Below are 21986 nucleotides of genomic sequence, written 5' to 3'. Positions count from 1 at the left end.
AGTTGACTCTAAAATTGTTTCCATAGGCCAAATTAGCCCCTTACAAAGTATGACTAACCTGCATGTATGACTGGCCAGATGCCAAACATTCGCTTGACTTTTAAATCCCACAAAAGGATCCATCTGGTCAGCTTATTTACTTAATTAAATTTTTTTTATAAGGTGCCATATGACAGCAGCAGTCCCCAAGGTGCTTTATATTTTAGGCTAAAAACCCTACTATAATACAGAGAAGCCCCACACAACCAGAAGACTCCCTATGAGCAAGCTCTTTGGCGACAGTAGGAAGGAAAAACTCCCTTTTAACAGGAAGAAACCTCCAGCAGAACCAGGCTCAGGGAGGGGCGGGGCCATCTGCTGCGACCGGTTGGGGGTGAGAGGAGGGAGACAGCACAGAAGATACACCATGAAAGAGAGATCAGCATTAAACGTGTGCTGTATAAACACACACACAGAGAAAAGAACAGCAAACATCCAGAACAAGGTGCTGTGAGAGATTACAGAGAGCCTGAAAGGGCCCTGACATCATGGAAGTGAGCCTGCGATGTCACGAGACACCAGACTGAATCCAGAGAAGAACAAGTTCTTTAGGGTTCTGAACCATCCTCCTGACAGGTACCCTGAAACACTAGACTTTATTTCCCGTGCTAATAACAGGATCATCACTTGAAACTAAATGCAGCCAGCATTTAGAGTGGGATGACAAATATAAATTCTGTGTTCACACAGACACTGTCCACACTGCAATATATCCACAGCAACATAACAAAGACCCTAAGAGGTCGACCTGGGCCGGAACAAACCGGACCCACTGAGGCCACGAGCCGCAGGAGGCAAGGAGTAGCTTTTGACTGCCCAAGGTCAACCAGGAAATATCAGGACACCAGAGTTCAGGCATATTTAGTAATACGGCTTTGTTCTGGCACCTCTCCCTCCATGTACAAACATGAAATCTAGAGGAAGGAAGAGCAGCAACAAGAGCTGCTCACAGAAGAAAGCAGGCATCGGTGCCCAGAGATACGAAGCTCATGAAATTGAATAAAGCGTGAAAGGAGGTGCAGGGATGCAGAGAGGCTGCAAGAACATGGTAACTGTAGGCTGAAGCGCTCAGCTGAGACATCAGCGTGTCTTTGTGTCTGATTGTTTTATGAGTTCTTTAAGGAATGCAAGAAAGTTTTTATCAAGTATGTATTCAAGTCAGTAACACTTTTTTGGCCCATCGGAGGTGTCAGCACAGATGCTCTTTATACGAAACATATTAGAACTACGAGGACAAGAACTACAACCCTTTAACATTGAAGGTGACGTAGAGCCCAGTTTATCTGTACTGGTGCGGTGAAACTTTCTGTTAGTGCACAGAAGTTGACCAACATATTTCACTCACTGGCCCCACGTCCTTATTTGAGGTTTGACACCGTTTTAGTAGATAAAGCTGAATGGCTTGGACATGAGCTGTGGTTTGGGGAAGACCTCGAAGGGGACTGGTGGCAGCTCCCGGGCCTGGCAGATCCTCATGGACTACAACAGAAATGAAGAAGTTAAAGAATTACAAAGGGGAGGGAGGGTGGGGCACATAAACGAGAGCGAACAGCTTGTGGAGCTGGGGGAACATGTGTAGATGAGGACCAGAAGGAGGCGTGTTTGGAGGCGTGGTCCAGCTCCTGAAATTCAGATACTTTATCTCCAGTTAATCCCTGAGATTTGGTAACACCCCCCCCCCCCCCCCCCCCCAATAAAAACAAAAAAGAAATTGTATGGTAATTACTTTTGTAGATAGTGAAAACATTTTATTGTTTATCTGTCGCAGCAGATGGCCCCGCCCCTCCCTGAGCCTGGTTCTGCTGGAGGTTTCTTCCTGTTAAAAGGGAGTTTTTCCTTCCCACTGTCGCCAAAGTGCTTGTTCATAGGGGGTCATATGATTGGTGGGTTTTTCTCTGTATCTATGAAGCGCCTTGAGGCGACTTGTGTTGTGATTTGGCGCTATATAAATAAAATTGAATTGAATCGTTGGTTTCTGGCCCTCGGACCTTATTTGTAACACCCTTAAAGTTCCCTGGCTACTCTACCCTGACCCAAGCTTGTTTTTTGACAATAAAATAAGAAATTAATTTTTGTGTTGGTTTGTTTTTGATCCCAATTGCAACAAAATCACACATTTGGACATTATACGATCAGTGGTGTGGGCTGGGGCACTTAGTGTTGACGTCGTCCTCAGATTAAAACTCCTCAGTCATCGTGCAAACGGAGAGTAAGAAATCAGCTGTAGCATAAACCTGGTATGAAAAGTAAGACCCCAGATCCATGTTTCCTTGCCTGTACCCAGCAGGATTTATTAACCATAACTGGGGTCAGCTGCTCGTCTTGTTGTGCAGAGCAGTGTGTGTGATTGGTCAGATGTGCTATCAGCTGATCTATACCATAGCAGATGACTGAAGGGCTTTTTGTTGCAGAAGTTTTGCTTTTTTGCAGTTTAACTTCATTTTACACAGTGTAAAAAGATTCATCTGCATGGGTCTGTCATTCAGGAGGATTTGATTGTTTGTGCCTTTTTTACTTGTAAAAAAAAAGTTTCTTAATGTGCAATTGCTGTTTTCTTTTAAGCCTAAATAACCTTGATGCTTCTTTGCTTTCTGCTGCAGAGCTGGGGTCGGTTCACCTCGTCAAAATCAATAGTTTATTGACAATTTTAGAGTTTAACAGCCTTCTTAGTGCAGATATTGTGTGTGTAGTTGCTGTATTGAGGTGAATTAGACCCAGCTCTGCCCTGCACTGTCTCACTTTATGCTGTCTTTGTGATTCCCATGTAGATCTCTGGCAAGAGATTGTTTCAATCTCCGATCTTTTTGCAGTTGCGTGTAAAAAGTAGGGGCCAGAGAAGTTTGAAAGTGACCCTTGTACGAGGCTATAACCTGGAGTCACTCTGGCTCTGTCTCTTACAGAACAAAGTGGAGGAGCTAAACCAGCGACTGAGGCAAGCTATGGATGGTCAGTCTTTAACGCTCCTACTGAAAATGTCATTAATAAGTGACTTTTCCTTTCAGTCCCAGCAGATAAAACTAAGCGTAGTTGCAGTGAAAGTTTGGATTTGTAGCTCGTCTTGTTTTATTTGAAATTTCTTCATCATTCTGTCATGAACGCTCAGTCGTCGTTTTAATGCATCGATCTGTAAATGTCTTTTGCTACATTCCTGCTTGTCTGCGCTCTTCCTCTCATAGACAGCAGGAACCTGCCGTTCGGTCGGCCTGCTGTCCTCTTCCGTACCAAATACTGCATCCTGCACCACAGCGACTACATCAGTGGCTACAGTGAAACTCTGTCCATGCCCGTCTGGACATCGTACACTGCCAGCAGACAGGTACTGCTCTCTCCGTCCTCTCTGTCTTTCAGTTGTTGGAAGTACAAGTGCTTAGGTGTAGTTAACTGTTTAGCAGATATTTGATGTTTCAGAATTTTTTCTATAAGTTCATCTCCTGCTTCCAGCACCATTGCTACTATTGGGGAAACCTCTTCTGAGTGCCGTCATGTCACTGATTTCACAACAGGCTTTAGTTTAGGGGGGCTGTAGCTTAGGAGGTAGAGCTGCTCATCTACTGATCAGGATGCTGGTGGTTCAATCCTTTGCTGCTCCAGTCTTCATGCCAACACACTAACCCAGGAAGCTCTCTGATGCATCCGTCGGACTGTGAACGTTAGATGGAAAGCACTGCTTGTGTGAATGGATGCAAGTTGTATAGAGCAGAGTAGAGGCAGTGCATTTAACATTCAGACAGAGAAAACACCAACTCCTGTGTGAGATCTTAATCTCCGATTACCATGCTGATGATTTAGTGGTTACTGGTCTCCAGCTACGATCCAGACACCAAACAGCAATCTTTATGCCTGAAAGGCTGTCTTCAGAACAAAACAGCTTGTACTAACAGCATTTTGTCAAAAACTGGATGACATTCATTCTTGGTGACTTTCACCAATATTTCTCATGAGTCTGGTTGTGCACCTGGATCAAAGACATTTGGAAAATTTGCATCTTTTGCTGCTTCTGGTTTCACTGTGAGCCAACGTTGTTGTAATAATGTGATAAAAGGCTGAAATAATAACGGCTGTCGTTCTTATTTTGTCAGTTTCAAGGCTTCTTACTCGCCCTGAGTTTGTTTAAAGTTAGCTTCTTAGTTCGAAGACAGCTTAAAAATCCATGAAAAGATTTTGTTTTATTTCCATTCATTTCCATTTTCACTCATCTAACTACAACTGTTGTTCACTTGACAACTCTTTGACAGACAGCCGGGTCTCACACAGCCACGTTTTGCAGGATACAGTCAATCCTTTGTTACACACCGGTTGTCCTCACATTCAGCCCCGAGCTCCATCACTGCAGTTATATTAAGTATCTTTAAACAGCGAAGGATGCTATGAACCTCCTGCACAGCAGGAAACATGCAGGTGCTGGACAGTGTCACCTGTCTCACCTGAATGCCTGCTGACTGTATCTTTTCTGTGCCATTTTTCTTTCTCTGGTCTTTGAAACAAATCCACGATATGTTTAACAGAACTTTGTATTCTGCTGGTCTTCCAGGTAGAAGTGTCTCCTCTGCCTGAAGCTCTGTCCAACTGTGTGAGACCTGATTCCAGAGTCCCTCCAGCTTACAGCCAATCATGTACCAACTACAGAGCAGATAAACACATCACGTACGCCTTTCTGTACCCACCACGTAAGTGAGCCCCCGCAGCAGAGTTAACACAGCATGTCTGGTGAAGGTTTTACTGGATTCGTATTCCTACAATAATACTACAATCATATTATTATTCTTTTTTCCCACACTTGATCGTATTCCATGACTTTATTTACCACATTAATCCTGTTTTTGTCCTTGCTGACAGAACTGTCGTCAAATCTAGACAAAAAATCCGATGCTGTCCTCATCACCAACACTGTTCCCATGTATCCTGCATTCAAGAGTAAGTCTTTACCTCAGCTTTAGTGAACTCTGTTTTATGCTTTTAGTCCACCACCATCATCTCTCTCCCTCTCTCAGAGATATGGGGTTATTTCCAGAGAGTGCTGGTGAAGAAATACGCCACTGAGAGAAATGGAGTGAATGTACTGACTGGACCCATATTTGACTACAACTATGACGGTGTCAGAGACTCAGCTGAGAAGATACGAGAGTAGGCACACTTAATATTTCCACGTTTCTGTTAAACCTCCTTACTCCATGTATATTTTTAACTGTGGACAGTGCTAATGTTCGGAAAGTGTGTGGAATAGCTTCCTGACCTTGATCTTCTCTTGCAGGTATATAAGTGGTACAATCCCAATCCCCACTCACTACTTTGTGGTCCTGACCAGCTGCTTAGACTTCACACAAGCTACAGACTCGTGTAACGGACCGCTCAACAGCGCCACCTTCATCCTGCCGCACAGACCCACCAATGATGAGAGCTGCAACGTACGGATGGTCACGTTTACGTTTTCCTTCTGCTCTTTTCCTTTTCCTCATCCACAGCAGAGCAATCTTGCTAACATAACATGAAAAATGTTTCCCGCACCAAACAAATAAATTAAAAAAACCACACAGCTGAGCTGCAGCCACACCAGGTTGCTCCTAAAGCTGCTTTTGCATAAAGAAACAGCACTGATAAATACATACTCAGCTTCAGTCCAACAGGGGAATTGGAACGCTCTAATGCGTGGGTGTTCTTGCAAACACACTTCCTGCACTTATATTCTTATTTTTTACAGACAGTCTTTCAGGAAATCCGTCCATCAGACCGCAAAGAGGCTGTACAGTTAGTCCTCCAGTATTGCACAGCACAGCAATAAGTGCTATTACCAATAAGCTTTGCTGTGTCTCCAAGGACAGTGTCAAGAGCATGGAGGATATTCCAGGAGACAGAAAGTTATTCTAGGAGAGCTGAACAGAGCTGTAGAGGGTCCTTAACACATCTCCATATTTGGAGGGCTAGAGGGTGGAGTATCAGCCAGCAAGTTTAGGAAGAAGTATTCAATCAATCAATCAATCAATCAATCAAAGCTTTATTCGCCACATGCAGGTTGCCCTGTAGTGAAATGGGACCCTCCCCCCAGGAGGCAACAAGCATCTAAGGCGTTTGGGAAGGGAGGGGGATGCATAGAATGGGAAGAACAAATTCAAATCAAATTCAAATTTTATTTGTCACACACACACAACCATAGACAGTATGACATGGGGGTGAAATGCTTGTAGCTGTACAATGCCCGACCATTAAATGACAGAGGAAAAGTTTTACAATATTTACAATTTACAGTTTACTACAAAATTTACAAATTAACTTAGAAATTTACAGTAAAGAATGTGCAAATAGCAGAAGAGATTATAAAGATTATAAATTATAGGAATTATAGGATTATAGGAAATGTGTGGTGGTGCGTGTGGTGACGTGTGTGGGAGAGTCCAGTCCTACACCTGGTTCAGGCCCCGAATAGCCTGGGGGAAGAAGCTCCTCCTCATTCTCTCTGTTTTGGCCTTAAGGGAGCGGAAGCACTTCCCAGACCTCAACAGTGAGAAGAGTCCATTGTTGGGATGGGAGAGGTCCATCATAATCTTCCTAGCTTTGGACTTGCACCGCTTGGTGTAGATGGACAGCAGGTCAGGGAGCTCTGATTGAATGATGCGTTCTGCCGAGCGCACCACCCTTTGCAGGTCTCGTCTGTCCTGCTTGGTGCTGTTCCCAAACCAGGTGCAGATGTTTGCCGTCAGGACGCTCTCGATGGTGCAGGAGTAGAAGTTCTTGAGCACCTTCAGTGGCAGATGGAAGTCTCTAAGTCTTCTGAGGAAGAAGAGACGCTGACGGGCTTTCTTAACCAGGGTGTTGATGTGACAGGACCATGACAGGTCCTGAGTGATGTGGACACCCAGGTATCGGAAACTGTCCACTCTCTCCACTGGCGTGCCACTGATGATGAGGGGTTTGTAATTCCTCGCCTGCTTTGTAGTGAAGTCCACGATCAGCTCCTTAGTCTTGCTGATGTTTAGGAGGAGGTTATTCTCCTGGCACCAGGTCTCCAGGTTCCTAATCTCCTCCAGGTAGGCCGTCTCGATGTTGTCGGAGATCAGGCCCACAACAGCAGTGTCGTCAGCAAACTTGACGATGGAGGTGGTGTCTGATGTGGCTACACAGTCATAAGTGTACAGTGAGTACAGCAGGGGGCTTAAAACACAGCCCTGAGGCACTCCAGTGCTGAGTGAGATGGAGGGGGAGACTTGTTTTCCCACCCTCACTGATTGGGGTCTGTCTGTGAGGAAGTTGAGGATCCACTGACACAGTGATGAGCTGAGTCCAAGATCCGTCAACTTGGTGAAAAGCTTAGAGGGAATTATTGTGTTGAATACTGAACTGTAGTCCACGAACAGCATCCTAACATAATTCCCTAACAGTCTAAACACAGTCGTTATCAGGGTGTTGTTGTTCAGCTCCAGCCTTGAGACCGCAGCTGGTGCCACAGGGGTATCCCCATGAAGTGATGGTGGTTTTTCCTTTAGTGCGAACAACTCATATCAATTTCAAAGCAGTTCTACAGTCCGACACTGGTCTCTCAAACTCCCGTTGGAGAGCCGCGAGCTTCTCCATGATGTGATCAATTTGCGCTCAGAGATCTTATTCTGAGTATTCACAGCAGCCGTAGCCTCTCCAAGATCTTATCCGTGCTGCACTCAATCAGCCCATTTTGAGAAACTCACGCCTCGTCCCATCGTTCCAATCCCAGCGGGCAGCCTTGTGGGAGTTTGAACAGCCGGTTCCGCTTTCTTCATTCTCCGATAAGTCAGGGCCAAGCCAGCTCCGATCAGCAAAAACCCTGTTACCATGGTTCCGAATAGGTCGATATCTTCAGCACTCAGGCTCACCCGAGCCCAAACTTCTCGTTGAGAAAAGGGTGTCAATTGCATTCAGAGACCAGTTGATCAAATCCATAATTCCTCTTTTAGGTTTAGAAACAGACTGTGAGAGAGTGTTCCAGGGAAAAGTAAAAACACAAGACAAGGACATAAGAAGCCAAGCAAGGAAGATAAGGGAGAGGAGAGGAGAAAAAGTGCGGCTGCCTTCGCCGGGAGTTCAAACTAGTAAAATACTATAATTTTACCTTTCAAAACTGGAGCACCTCCTGCCCTGTGGTAGCTGGGATAGGCAAGATGGCATTGTGTCATTTTTTAATATTCCAAAATGAAGGTAAAAGGTTCAAAACGACACAAAAGTGCACACCGATACTGCTGAGCTGTGCAGCGATCTCGATGCAGTGACCACAAGCATGTGACTGTGAAGGATTGGTGGTTCGTTTGACGGCCCACCAACGTCACAGCTGATTAACTCCACATCTGTGAGGTTTAGAGCATTAGCTGGAGGGACAATAAATCAAAGACATTGTCCAAAAACTGAATGAAAAGCTGCGCTAATCACATGTCTTTGAAAGGAGATAATAACAGTTACTGAGCTTTAACTGTTCTCCCGGGACCCCAAACTATGCTCACGTTCTTGTGAATAAGAAACTTTGTATGTGCAAAGTCTTAAGATCAACTGAAGACAGCCTTTCAAAACATGAACCAAAGAAACATTTTCGATCTGATGTCCATTAATAAGAGGTGACTGCTGCTAACACTGCTCGTCCTTACTGCCTCCACAGAGCTCAGAGGAGGAGTCTCGTTGGGTGGAGAGCCTGATGAAGATGCACACAGCTCGGGTCAGAGACGTGGAGCTCCTGACAGGCCTGGACCTGTACCGCAGGACCAGCCGCAGCTACGCTGAAATCCTCTCGCTCAAGACCTACATGCACACCTACGAGAGCGAGATCTGAGTTCTGCTAATGTTCCTGATGTTATCTTCTGCCGTGGTGGATCCATGTGGTACCAGGAGGAGCTGCAGTCATCTCACCCCACCAGCTGCTCTGCAGCATCTATGCTGTGGCCCTTTCACTGACTCCTTCATGTGCTTTCATCTCAGTAACTGTTATTTTGCATACATTTTGAACACCACTCAGCTAAGAGGCCACTCGAGTTTAATATTTAGCTTTTCAAAAGGCAGAGATCGATATCCATTCGCAGAAATGCTGCTGCACAATGACACTCATTTCATCCAACCATGACTGTACCCACCTATGTGTCAGAGGCTGTGACTGGAAATGAGTCACAGCATCACTAAATATGTCTCGAGATACTCGAGTAGAGTTACACCATAACAAACAGATCGGTGTAGAGACAGATTCTGACCAATCAGATAAAAGCTTTTATTTTTCTTTGAATATAAGTAAGATGTTCTCCTATGTGTGTGTGGCTGTATGACATGCCAAGAGAAACACAAACTTTCTCACTTCCCTTCATCTTTAAGCAACCACTATTTTTGGATACACTCAATGAAATCAGTTTTCAAAAGTCTATAAAAGGCCATTGTGGATTTGGTTACATTGGTTACGTCCTCACGTTTGTGTATTGTCAGGTACACAATGATCTACATGTTGCACCAGTGCACAATCAGATCAGTTGTTTAAGTGTTTCACCAGCCTGGAGGCTGTTAGGAGGCTAAATAAAGAAATTATGTTTTTGCACGTGGAGGTGCCTGAAACAGCACGGTGTCAAGAATCCATGATTCTTTTTCATTCCATATTCTGGACATTGTAACTTCAACATGGCTGACATTCATCAATAAGACCTGTTGTCACATCATTAAGAAACCTGCTGTAAGTCAGGTTCTCAGAGCACTGCGTTTCTCTTGACATCATGATGTTTTTCATGGTTATGAAGAAACAAAGGAGGTTTGTATTTTCACTGTTTCCTCTCTTCCTCGTTGATCTCCTTGGTCAGAGTGTGGGCAGTTTTCCTGTGAATGCACAAGCATTAAAGCAAGAAAGTTTATTTGCCGTGGAATTTCATCTTCTGTCCAATTCAGTCAACTTTCCAAGTCAAGTGAAAATGAATTCAAATGGAAAGCGAAGTGACCGTGAGGCTGTGGGATTACACTAGGCCCATCCATAAACGCTTTTACAAATCTGGGACTGCAGATGTAGAGAGCTAGAATCCACGTTACAGAGAAGCGACGTTTGAATGATGTCAAGGAAAAGCGCCTTGCACCACAGAGCCCCAGAGAAATCAGCAGTAAGGACTGTAAAACCAAAGCTGTCTTGTGTACGATGCATTCAGCTCTTCCTCGACATGATGAGTGCTTTAAAAATGTCTTTGGTGTGTCACAGGGAGTGACACTGGTGTTTGTGTGTGATTGTGAAGGTAAATTCCAGATTTTTCTTTGTATTTTTGATTGCCAAATATGTGGGTTTCATTGTGAATTGTCCAATAACAGTGTTGATGATGATTTATTGTTTTTGGAAAAAAAACACACACCACCTGTGAGACCGACTTATTTAAACTTTATGGAGATTTGTCAATAAACAAGTGTTTTTACTAAAAGAGCTGTGCTGTCTGCTGGGGTGCTGTCAACAAGAGGAAATCCCTGTTGTGTGTCTGCGACTCAGTGTTTTGTCTTTTTGGTTCAAGTTTTATTCAGTGAGGTATGGTTTCCTGTTTATGTTACGTTTATGGTTGCTGTTCTGTTTCTGTGCCTCTGTGTTCTTGGGAAGGGTCATTGTCTTTAGCTTACGTGTCTTGAGTTCAGCTCTGTGTTTCCTGGTTTACCTTGATAGTCCTGGTCCTTTGTCAGTATAGTCTGCTTTACTTCCTGCGTCCTGTCACATTTATCCCAGCTGTGTCTCCCTCCTGTTGTGCATTTCCACTCCTTACCTGGTGTGTATTTATTGCTTGCGTTGTCCTTGGCTCTTTGTCGGTCTGTCTGTGTGGCGTCCCTCGTGTAACCGCTGCTCTCCGTCCCCTCGCGTTTCCAGGTGTTTCAGGTTTTGGCTCATTTTCTGTGTTCCACCTGTTGGTTGTTTTGTTCTGCCGTCAATAAAGGCTGACTTTCTGTTAGTGATGGCCAAACAACGCTTTCTGAAGCGTTGAAGCTCGTGTTGAAAAACGGTTCATTACTCAAAGCTTTTCAACACAGTCCTCTCTGGTGACATCTGGTGGCCAAACATATGACGAGCAGCTTGAATCTACAAAATAAAATGAACTGCTTCATTATGATTGGCCACTCTACAGAGTGGAGTTCACAGTTCTGTCTGATATTGGGCCGCCGTTGTGCTGCTTTGAGCATGTATTCTTTGGGGGGTGAAAAACTTGCCATGTTTATTTGTTTAATAAATAATTTTGATCAATAAACATTCCTTGTTTAAACATGTGCCATGGTGTGGTCTTTCCTTGCTCGTGACTCCTCGGCGTTTGTAAATGCAATAGATTAAAAATACATATAATAATGTACAAAACATTATGCGGTATGCTGTGACGTCCTGACTCCGTGTACTTATGCAATCAATCGCTGGACAGTTATGTTTATAAATCACATTAAATTAGGCCAGTTTTCTTATACGCATTTTTGACCCGGGGGTAGAACTGATCATGAACTTGTAAAGTAAAAGTGATGCATTTAAAGTCAACCTGTTTGGTTTTTATTTAAGAAGAGAATTTGTTCCACTGTGCGACGGTCGAGTCTGTTTCTTTTCGTGGAGATAATTTCTCCTGCCTTAGAGGAAATCCTCTCACATGGAGCAGAAGACGCTGGCGTGCACAGACCATCAGCTGGGTGAGTCCTCCTGAAAACCCACCTCTTTACCCTGGCCTTTGACACCACGAGAGATGTTGGTTTTTAGTTTGATTTTGGTTGTTTTTAGTTGATTCTATGCAGTTTTATCTCGTTTTAATATAGGGCTGTTTTAATTTTTTATGTATTATGTGTTTTATTTAGTTTTGCTGTTTTCTGTTATTCTGTTGCTTTTAACTTATTTTCTGTACAGCGCTTTGGTCCTGTCCTGGCTATTTTAAAGTGCTTTATGAATAAAATTGGATTGGACAGTGCTTCTGAAGCAGTGTGTTGTTATTTGTGACACGCACCGGAGCGTCAGCTTCAAGCGAGCCACCACTTCTTTCTGTTTGCCTCCATTTGGGTCCACTCCTCACTCTCTCCGCACGAGTCGCCTTTGCAAATCGTGACATTATGGTCTTCTCAGGCTGTGTAGGATGAGAACAAAAGTTACAATACGAGATCAGCACGTAGCTCTGTAATACTAAAAATATATATTGTTATACTGCAATTTGCAGGACCTAATTAAGGGCCATCTTTCGTCAATAGACCACACACAGTTTGGAAAATTCCAGTGTTTAAGAATTTGGCAGCATCCCTCTTCCGGTCTTCTTTGGTAGCGATGGACATAATCTTAGTCAACAGAGAATCTCAAATGGCCCATGCTACATTTGCGACTATGTTTCTGATGGAGACCTTGTAGCCAGGCTCACTGTTGTCTGAATCGTTTCACACGCTATTGTTTCAGGTACAATAACCATCAGAAGAGTTCTCAAGGTACAGCCCAATTTCCTGAGTCCTGGAGTGTTTGAGCCTAGACCCTCACCTGTTTATTTAAGAAAAATAAGCAAAGCGATGACAATATGTGGTTGTATTTTTCTAGAATGACTCGAAGACCTTCTGGGGGAGGACGGCAACGCCTGTTCACACAACGGCAGGAACTTGCTGTTGAGGACATAGTGAGGGCAGACAATGCTATCCGTCTCCACCAGCTACGACGGAAAATACTTGCAGACAGGCAAGTGTTCAACAACATAAACCATGTGAGCATCACCACCATCAGACGCATCTTGGGTAAACACAGCATCACCATGAAGCAGCTCTACAGAGTCCCATTTGAGAGGAACAGTGACAGGGTCAAAGGACTTCGAGCTGAATATGTACGGGTACGTGTAACTGTCCCTTACATTTACAATAGAGTATTGGTGAAGTCCAGTAGCAGCTGAATATGTACCATATCAGTACCACATGGATCCATTCTGAGAGCTACACAGGTACCTGTGTGATGGGGTGAGGGTTCTGTATGTGTAGCACTGTAGTACAGTAATATGTTCTCTTTTTTTTACAGAGACTCTTGGCCATGGATGGAGCTGCACAGCCTCATGAATACATTTTCATTGATGAAGCTGGATTTGACCTGTGCAAAACAAGATGACGGGGTCGTAATGTAATTGGCCAAAGGGCAATTGGGGCAGTGCGGGGGAAATATCACATTGTGTGCCGCCATAAGCGTTCGAGGGCTTCTGCATCATCATGCAAAACTAGGTCCATACAATAGCCAACACATACTCACATTTCTAGATGCTCTCCATGATATAGTTGTACAGAACAGAGCAGATCAGCCCAGGTTTGTGGTGATATGGGATAATGTCAGTTTCCATCGGGCTGCTCTGGTCCAGGCCTGGTTCTCCAACCCCAACCAACTTGAAGTGGTATACTTGCCCCCTTACTCACCATTTTTAAACCCTATAGAGGAATTTTTTTTGGCTTGGAAATGGCGTGTATATGACCGCCAACCACATGCCCGCATGCCTCTTCTGCAGGCAATGGAACAGGCCTGCGGCGACATTCAGGTGACAGCAATCCATGGATGGTTTCGACATGCAAGAGGATATTTTCCCCGGTGCCTAGCAGGAGAAGACATTGCTTGCGATGTTGATGAGGTCCTGTGGCCAGACCCCAAAAGACGGCGGGATCCATGAGCCCACGTATGCACAATTGTCATAATTTTTTGTGTTTACAGTATAGTGTTTTTTCTATTACTGTATTGTGGTTTTTTTTTTTTTTTTTTTTGCTTTATCTGAATTCATGGTACTGCAATGTACAATATTGAGTCCTATTTGCTTTTTTGGTTGTTTGCAAATGTGTCTCCTGAAAATATGCCTTCTGAATAAACAATGAACATCAAAGACTGCAGTGTTTTATATAAAGTAGACTAGTGTGTTCCCCCTGATCTGTAAGTGTTTGCATATGATGCAAGTATGTGTCACTTTGTCAACAGAGTTACATTTTGACAAAGGAATGTCAGGTTTTGACAGCAGAGTTTAGGTTTTGAGAGTAGAGTTTCAATTTGGCACAGATGTGAATGGTATATTTCCCAGTGTTGTGTCATGTTTACTTGTGTTTGGAGTTTTGGCACAATGAGCGAAGTTTTGCAAAATGTGTTCAAGCAACGGGCAAAAACTGTAACTGCAATATTATAACGTTGCAAGCAATCACAAACTATATTCTCTTTAACTCTGATGTATATTAAGGAATCCATCCTCAACAGTTTCTCTTTGACACCCACACATAAATCAAACAATCACGTTATCCTCTTCTGTTCTCTGGTCACGCCTCTGAGCTGAGGACATGTGGATGACAGTGTCAGTGAGTATAGGAAGAAGAAAATAAAGTTGATGTAACTGAAGTGCTGAAAAATGAAACGAGTGTAAGCTGATGAGTTAGAAGTGGGTGCAGTGGGTGGTTATGAAGTGGAGGAGGAAGACAGGAAAACAGCAGAACCTGGTTTCATGACTTTCAAGAAAGTGACTTTTTTGTTTTAAGTAATTTGATTTATTTATGGGTTTTTTATTGGATTTTATGACATCTCTTGTCCCCGGGGACAAAAACGTCCACAAAGTACAAAATGTTGCAAAGGGCCATATTTTCACACCATACTGCTTTCAAACATCTTTGATCTTGGGTCACTGATGTGTGGGGTCAAACAAAGGTCATAACAACAACAGGCAGCACAATGAGGAGGCAGGTGCTCTACATTCAATCCAATTTCATTTATATACCACAAAATCGCTACAACAGTTGCATCAAGGTGCTTCATATTGTAAGGTAGACCCTACAATAACACATACACAGAAAGTTCCCCTCCATTGCACTGGAGGCTTGTGAGCTAATTTTTTTACCATGTTGTGCAAAGGAAAGACCGGTAGAACAATGCATATATTGTCCTCTGGTGTAATGAGGAGGAAGAATTCATCTTCAGGAAGATCCAGGGTTAGAAGATAAAGAAAATATTGCAAATATTTAGATCAAATATTTAGATCATCAGCTCCGGCAGCTTCAGGTGGGTTTTGATGAAGCTTTTCACTGTAGTCTCCACGTCTTCTCCAGCAGATTCTGGAATACCAGAAAATACGAGATTATCTCTCATGCTACAGGCTTTTAGATCAATAACTATCTCTTTTTTTATTTTCTCTATTTAGCTGGGTAACATTACAGTGAGACATTTCACTGACCCTGAAACAAATGCTTCCCAGGAAAAAACTACAAGTCGTGACCAAATTCTTTCACCGTGAGTGGCAGCAATGTCCATTCTACAAAATTCTCCGTTTTCATGCCTGTGGAGTTTATTATATAGACGTGTTGGAAGTGTAAAGACTGTAGCTGTGTCCCAAAACATCGGCTGCATCCTTCGAAGGACCCGGCCCACGTAGACCACGAAGGCCGGGTCCTCCGAAGACCGAGAAGACCGGAAGTGCGAGACTGTGAAATGGGACGGTCTAGCCTTCAGATTTGTGTCACCGCTGGGACGGTGGAGTTTAATAAACTCGGCCGTCTGCTCCTTGCTATCTAAAATATAACAGGACACTGGCGTAAATTCTCACCGTCTCATATTTCTGTTTAATCAGTTTTCTGTTTGACGTTTATTCAGCTGTGTGAAAATCCCGGAGGAACCGACCCGATGGATTAATAAAGTTGTATTTAATCTAATAACTTTGATCTCAGCCAAACCGATTTACTCCAGAACAAACAAAACACCGAAAAAAGCCCAACAATTACATTTTTAAGTTATCTGAGTGACTTATATATCATGTTTAACCTGAGTAGCGAAAAACCGGAAAACGATGACGCCGGGAGTCCGCTGCTCTCGCCGGCTGGAGTGACCATTGAACCCCCTGGCTTGCTATCGAGCGGGTGGGTAACAGACGTCGCTGAAAACGTCGGCACACTTTTGCAAATATACGATGTCTTGATAAACCAAGCAGATATTTGTAATTTACACAGCTACTTTCTCCCCTGGAAATATGTTAAAAGTTTATTTTGTGACCCAGAAAGATTAATAAGAGTAATTTTAAAACTTAGTAGCGGCCGCCATTGTTGGCAGCTGAAATTTGGCTGGGCTGCGCTGAATTCTGGGATATGGTGGGCCACGAAGGACACACCTGACCCATCCTTCAAATTCAGGGAAATGAAGGACACATTTGAGGGCTGCATTTCGAGCAGCCTTTGAATTGGGACAGCCTTCGTCGCGTCACTGTGACGTAATCGGCCTTAAAATGTGGCCTTTAAGGCTGCAGACCCTGAATTGGGATACAGCCAGAGTCACTACCCGATCCATACCGGAAACCCGATCGGTACCACGCATGTGGAAAACACCACTACTTCCGCTCGAAGCATTTTACGATAGTTACGGGTCAGAGTATCTGTTAAGATGTTAAGAATAATAGGTATCTCTTAAAATATTTTCTATAATGAAACATTTCAAGTTAATGTACGAAAAATAAAAAGATAGGTACAGATCAGGACTCCCCGATCCTTACTGCACATGTGCAGATGTTTTCTTCTTCTTCTGTTTCGTTTAACGGCAGTTAAACAAGTTTAACATTCAGAAACCTAAAGTATGTATCAGCAGCAGAATGTTTGTTACAGTTACATGAAGCTTTGAGTATTTTGGATTAGTAGCACTGCTGTGTTTGTTGCATCATATTGCTGTAATTGTTTATATGCTTTATACACGTCCTTCTCAAAAAATTAGCATATTGTGATAAAGTGCATTATTTCCTGTAATGTACTGATAAACATTAGACTTTCACATATTTTAGATTCATTACACACAACTGAAGTAGTTCAAGCCTTTCATTGTTTTAATATTGATGATTTTGGCATACAGCTCATGAAAACCCAAAATCCCTATCTCAAAAGATTAGCATATTACATCCGACCAATAAAAGAAAAGTGTTTTAATACAAAAAAGTCAACCTTCAAATTATTATGTTCAGTTATGCACTCGATACTTGGTCAGGAATCCTTTTGCAGAGATGACTGCTTCAATACGCCAGGATCCTGTTTGTGGACTTCAGCTCTGCCTTCAACACCATCCTTCCAGTCCATCTCCGAGGCAAGCTTTCCCAGATGAATGTGCCTGATCCCATCTGCCGGTGGATCACTGACTTCCTGACGGACAGGAAGCAGCACGTGAGGCTGGGAAAGAATGTCTCGGACTCCCGGACCATCAGCACCGGCTCCCCTCAGGGCTGTGTTCTTTCTCCTCTGCTCTTCTCCCTGTACACCAACTGCTGCACCTCCACCCACCAGTCTGTCAAGCTAATCAAGTTTGCAGATGACACCACCGTTATTGGGCTCATCTCTGACGGGGACGAGTCTGCCTACAGGAGGGAGGTTGAACGTCTGGTGTCCTGGTGCAGCCACAACAACCTGGTGCTGAATGCCCAGAAGACAGTGGAGATTATTGTGGACTTCAGGAAGCACACAGCCCCACTCCCCCCCATCATCCTGACTGACACCCCCATCACCTCTGTGGACTCATTCCGCTTCCTGGGTACCACCATCACCCAGGACCTGAAGTGGGAGCCCACCATCACCTCCGTCATCAAGAAAGCCCAGCAGAGGATGTACTTCCTGAGGCAGCTGAAGAAATTCAACCTGCCAACACGGACGATGATGCAGTTCTACACTGCAATCATCGAGTCCATCCTCACCTCCTCCATCACCGTGTGGTACGCTGGAGCCACTATCAGGGACAAACAGAGACTGCAGCGTGTTGTGCGCTCTGTTGTGAGAAGGTGATTGGCTGCAGACTCCCATCTCTGCAGGACCTGTACACCTCCAGGACACTGCGGCGTGCAGCTCGGATCTCAGCTGACCCTTCTCACCCTGGACACAGTCTGTTTGACCTGCTCCCCTCAGGCAGGAGGCTCCGGTCCATTCGCACCAGAACCTCTCGCCATAAGAACAGTTTCTTCCCCTCTGCTGTTGGACACATGAACAATAACCACATGACTGTTCCCACCACTAACACATGACCCTACGCTGTGTTCACTGCATCATTCTATGTTTGGCACTGATCACCACCTGCACTCATGTATATATCTTTCTACATAGCACTTTTAATTCTTATTCTTACTTTTATTTTTTCATGTCTATTTAAGCGCAATTTATGACAGTATGTTTGCACTGAAGCACCGCAGCAATTTCCTAATGTTGTAAACCTGCTCAACATTTGGCAATAAAACCCTTTCTGATTCTGATTCTGATTCTGCTTCAATGGGGCATGGCATGGAGGCAACCAGCCTGTGGCACTGCTGAGGTGTTATGGAGGCCCAGGATGCTTCGATAGCGGCCTTAAGCTCATCCAGAGTGTTGGGTCTTGCGTCTCTCAACTTTCTCTTCACAATATCCCACAGATTCTCTATGGGGTTCAGGTCAGGAGAGCTGGCAGGCCAATTGAGCACAGTAATACCATGGTCAGTAAACCAGTTACCAGGGGTTCTGGCACTGTGAGCAGGTGCCAGGTCGTGCTGAAAAATGAAATCTTCATCTCAATAAAGCTTTTCAGCAGATGGAAGCATGAAGTGCTCCAAAATCTCCTGATAGCTGCATTGACCCTGCCCTTGATAAAACACAGTGGACCAACACCAGCAGCTGACATGGCACCCAGACCATCACTGACTGTGGGTACTTGACACTGGACTTCAGGCATTTTGGCATTTCCCTCGCCCCAGTCTTCCTCCAGACTCTGGCACCTTGATTTCCGAATGACATGCAAAAGTTGCTTCCATTCGAAAACAGTACTTTGGACCACTGAGCAACAGTCCAGCGCTGCTTCTCTGTAGCCCAGGTCAGGCGCTTCTGCCGCTGTTTCTGGTTCAAATGCGGCACCTGTAGCCCATTTCCTGCACACGCCTGTACACGGTGGCTCTGGAGGTTTCTACTCCAGACTCAGTCCACTGCTTCCGCAGGTCCCCCAAGGTCTGGAATCGGTCCTTCTCCACAATCTTCCTCAGGGTCCGGTCACCTCTTCTCGTTGTGCAGCCTCTTCTGCCACACTTTTTCCTTCCCACAGACTTCCCACTGAGGTGCCTTGATACAGCACTCTAGGAACAGCAATTTCTTTCTGTGTCTTACCCTCTTGCTTGAGGGTGTCAATGATGGCCTTCTGGACAGCAGTCAGGTCGGCAGTCTTACTCAGTTTTGAGTAATGAACCAGGCTGGGAGTTTTTACAAGCCTCAGGAATCTTTTGCAGGTGTTTAGAGTTAATTCGTTGATTCAGATGGTTAGGTTAATAGCTCGTTTAGAGAACCTTTTTGTGATATGCTATTTTTTTGAGATAGGAATTTTGGGTTTTCATGAGCTGCATGCCAAAATCATCAATATTAAAACAATGAAAGGCTTGAACTACTTCAGTTGTGTGTAATGAATCTAAAATATATGAAAGTCTAATGTTTGACCCATTTAGCAGACGTCAGCCTGTTTAAGGCTCTGATGTCTATTCTGTGTGACTTACAGCAGTTATGACATGGTCTGATTTTCTCACCCAATAAAGGAATATTTCATATATCAGTCTACTCTTCATTCTATCAGAAACAGTTATCACAGCTCGTACATTTTCCTTTTTACACATGTATGTAAGCATTGAGCCAAATTTAGTAATGCCAACGTATTAATCACGTCATCCTTTAAAAAACTTACGTTCATCACCCTGGGGACCGTTTTCTGCCACGCCCGAAAAATGCTATAAAAAGATTATATATTCATATTTTTTTCCACTTTAAATTAGCCAGTCTTTTAAAACTACTTCTCCCTGAACTATTCATGTAAAGTTTTAATTATATTTCGGGGGTTTTAACCCTTTTAATCGCAGTTTAATTACATGAGCGCACCGTTTTTTTAGCCCCCCAAAACAAAACTAAATATTTAAAAAAAAAAAATTGAAGTAATATTTGATTGTTATTATAATTAGGCCTTTAGATGGACTAAAGATTGGCACCAACCTTCATTTCGATCGCCTTTTTTTTTTTTTCAGGACCAGAAAATGGTCTCCAGGCGGTCTCAATGCTCCTCCTCTAGGCCGAAATAAGTGCATCCTCCCGGGTTAACTCCCGACGATGACCGGGGCATGTTGCGTCGGACCCCTTTTTCCAACACACACGTCCGGTACCACGTCACAACAAATACGTCATTTCCTGTTGATTAAAAAAAAAAAGCACCCTCAAACGGTCCTAGGGGCCGAAAATGGTCCCGCCCGATCAGCGGGCGAAGCCGGTGCTGCACGCCGGAAATGAGGCTTCGTTTCCCGCAGGTCTGTTTAAGTAGCCCGCTGTTTTCCAGCCCGGGGTCAAATGTGGAGCAAGGGCGCCACCCGGTGGACAAATAAAAAAATTACAACTCTAAGGCCAGTACTGCAAACGGAAACGGAAACATAACCGATCACGATCGATTTGACCGTAATTTTTTGCCGTGAAAAATAGCGTTTATAATGGGTTTCAATGGGGCACAAAACGGTCCCTAGGGTGATGAGTGTGAGTATTTTTGCTGCTAAGCCGTGTTAGGCTGATGTAAGAAAATCAGACTGAAAATTTGAATTTTTTACAAAAACGAAACCGGGTGGCAAGTTTGGCTATGTTACACCCAACACAGCGGAAATGGCTTTCATACGAATGAAAAAAGTGGCACAAAAAGAGCCCAGTATGACGTGAGGGTTTAAACAAACAATATTTGTCTCTTATTTAAAATACATCTGTATATACACTGTCACAGATACTCGACTTTGAGTGAAGATGTAAGGTGACAGGAAATAACTGCAACTTGAATCTTTACTAAACCTCAGAGTTCAAGTTCACTGCTGTAATAACTAATAACGATTAATATAATATTGGCCATATTATATTTACATTACCACAGTGAGATGACTTTAGTCTCATGAGCAACATTAACTAATTGTCATTTACTAGCTAATCTTAAATGACTGTTCAGCACAGACATGAAGCCCAACAATCATGTTTACAGTCCCGTGGTCTCAGCCTCAGATACTCAGCTAATCAAAGTGATGTCATGACAAAAATGAATGACCAACAAAACATTTTTCTCCTTCATTTCTGTCTAGGGTTGCCAACTCCCTGAAAAATAAATAAGGGACACCTCGTGGCCAGGGCCGGGCGACCCAGTTGTCTTCACCCTTCCCAGTGTGGTGAATTTTCTAGCTCTTTTTTTGTGTGTGAAATTATTTTTTTAACCATTTGACTTGAATTTGATTTAAGTAGATGTTTATTCTTTGTGATATGACTATATGTGAAACAAATGATCATTTAGCCATTTATTTTTAGCTCAAAATGACAACATTAACACAGTAACAGGTCTCTTTCTTAAACAGAAGCCTGTCATGCTTAACTTTGGAGAATATAAGTAAATCTTTCTTTAAAAGAACTCTGTCCTGCTTAACTTAAAATTATATAAATTAATAGAAAGCAATAGAACAAAAACATTCTTGTAACAGTGCACATTTAGTGCATTTAGTACAATTGGCTTCAGTTGAAATATTATTTCAGCTTTTCTGATGCTAATCAGCTGCTCCTGTTTGTAAACCCGCTTGTTCCCATGATTACGCATCTTAACTCATCATCATTATTCATCTATGTGTTACTTTTATGTATTAGTCATCTATTTGTTGCAATCATCTATCCTTGCAGTTGTTTATTACACAAAATAAATTATATTATCACACTTCTGGCCACATAGCGCTGATATTCACTGCACATGCCCATATTAACTTTTTCCAGCCAGGTGTTTTCCTTTTCCCATTCTTCCCTTTCTCTGAGGGGAACAAACATTGCTGCTCTAACGCTGGGCTCACACTGTGCGGTTTTAGGCCCATTTTGAGCCGATTTTTGAGTGATCAGACCGATTTTGGCCTTCATCGTGCATCGTGTAGTATACGTGGGGTAACGAGAAGTGATTAACACCTCACGACCAGCTCCCGATCATCAATCGCTCGTGAGGGTCTCATCACAGCCGCTCACACTGCTCGCGCGCAAAC

General features: G+C 43.6%; 1 protein-coding gene and 1 long non-coding RNA gene across 3 annotated transcripts in view; one reads left to right on the top strand and one right to left on the bottom strand.

Annotated features, from left to right (window-relative positions):
• The window catches only part of enpp2 (ectonucleotide pyrophosphatase/phosphodiesterase 2), a 70835-nt gene extending 60406 nt beyond the window's left edge, over window positions 1-10429 (top strand). The window contains exons 19-25 of one of the 2 annotated variants that reach the window (XM_026183795.1): window positions 2850-2985; window positions 3216-3355; window positions 4571-4706; window positions 4876-4953; window positions 5031-5163; window positions 5291-5444; window positions 8654-10429. In XM_026183795.1, coding sequence (XP_026039580.1) covers window positions 2850-2985; window positions 3216-3355; window positions 4571-4706; window positions 4876-4953; window positions 5031-5163; window positions 5291-5444; window positions 8654-8824 — 948 coding nt within the window. In that variant the 3' untranslated portion in view covers window positions 8825-10429. The remainder of the gene's footprint in view (window positions 1-2849; window positions 2986-3215; window positions 3356-4570; window positions 4707-4875; window positions 4954-5030; window positions 5164-5290; window positions 5445-8653) is intronic. The other variant, XM_026183796.1, reaches the window with a different exon arrangement.
• Window positions 10430-14690: 4261 nt separating this feature from the next.
• LOC113032818 (uncharacterized) lies at window positions 14691-20769 on the bottom strand. The gene is made up of 2 exons (XR_003273935.1): window positions 19945-20769; window positions 14691-15048 (listed from the first exon to the last, which is right to left on the bottom strand). It is a non-coding gene; the product is annotated as an uncharacterized LOC113032818 (long non-coding RNA).
• Between the last annotated feature and the right edge of the window lie 1217 nt (window positions 20770-21986).

The sequence above is a fragment of the Astatotilapia calliptera genome, chromosome 11 (assembly GCF_900246225.1).
Source record: "Astatotilapia calliptera chromosome 11, fAstCal1.2, whole genome shotgun sequence".
Taxonomy (NCBI): Eukaryota; Metazoa; Chordata; class Actinopteri; order Cichliformes; family Cichlidae; genus Astatotilapia; species Astatotilapia calliptera.
The sequence above is the reverse complement of the archived record's forward strand: the minus strand, read 5'-3'. Positions and strand labels throughout refer to the sequence as shown.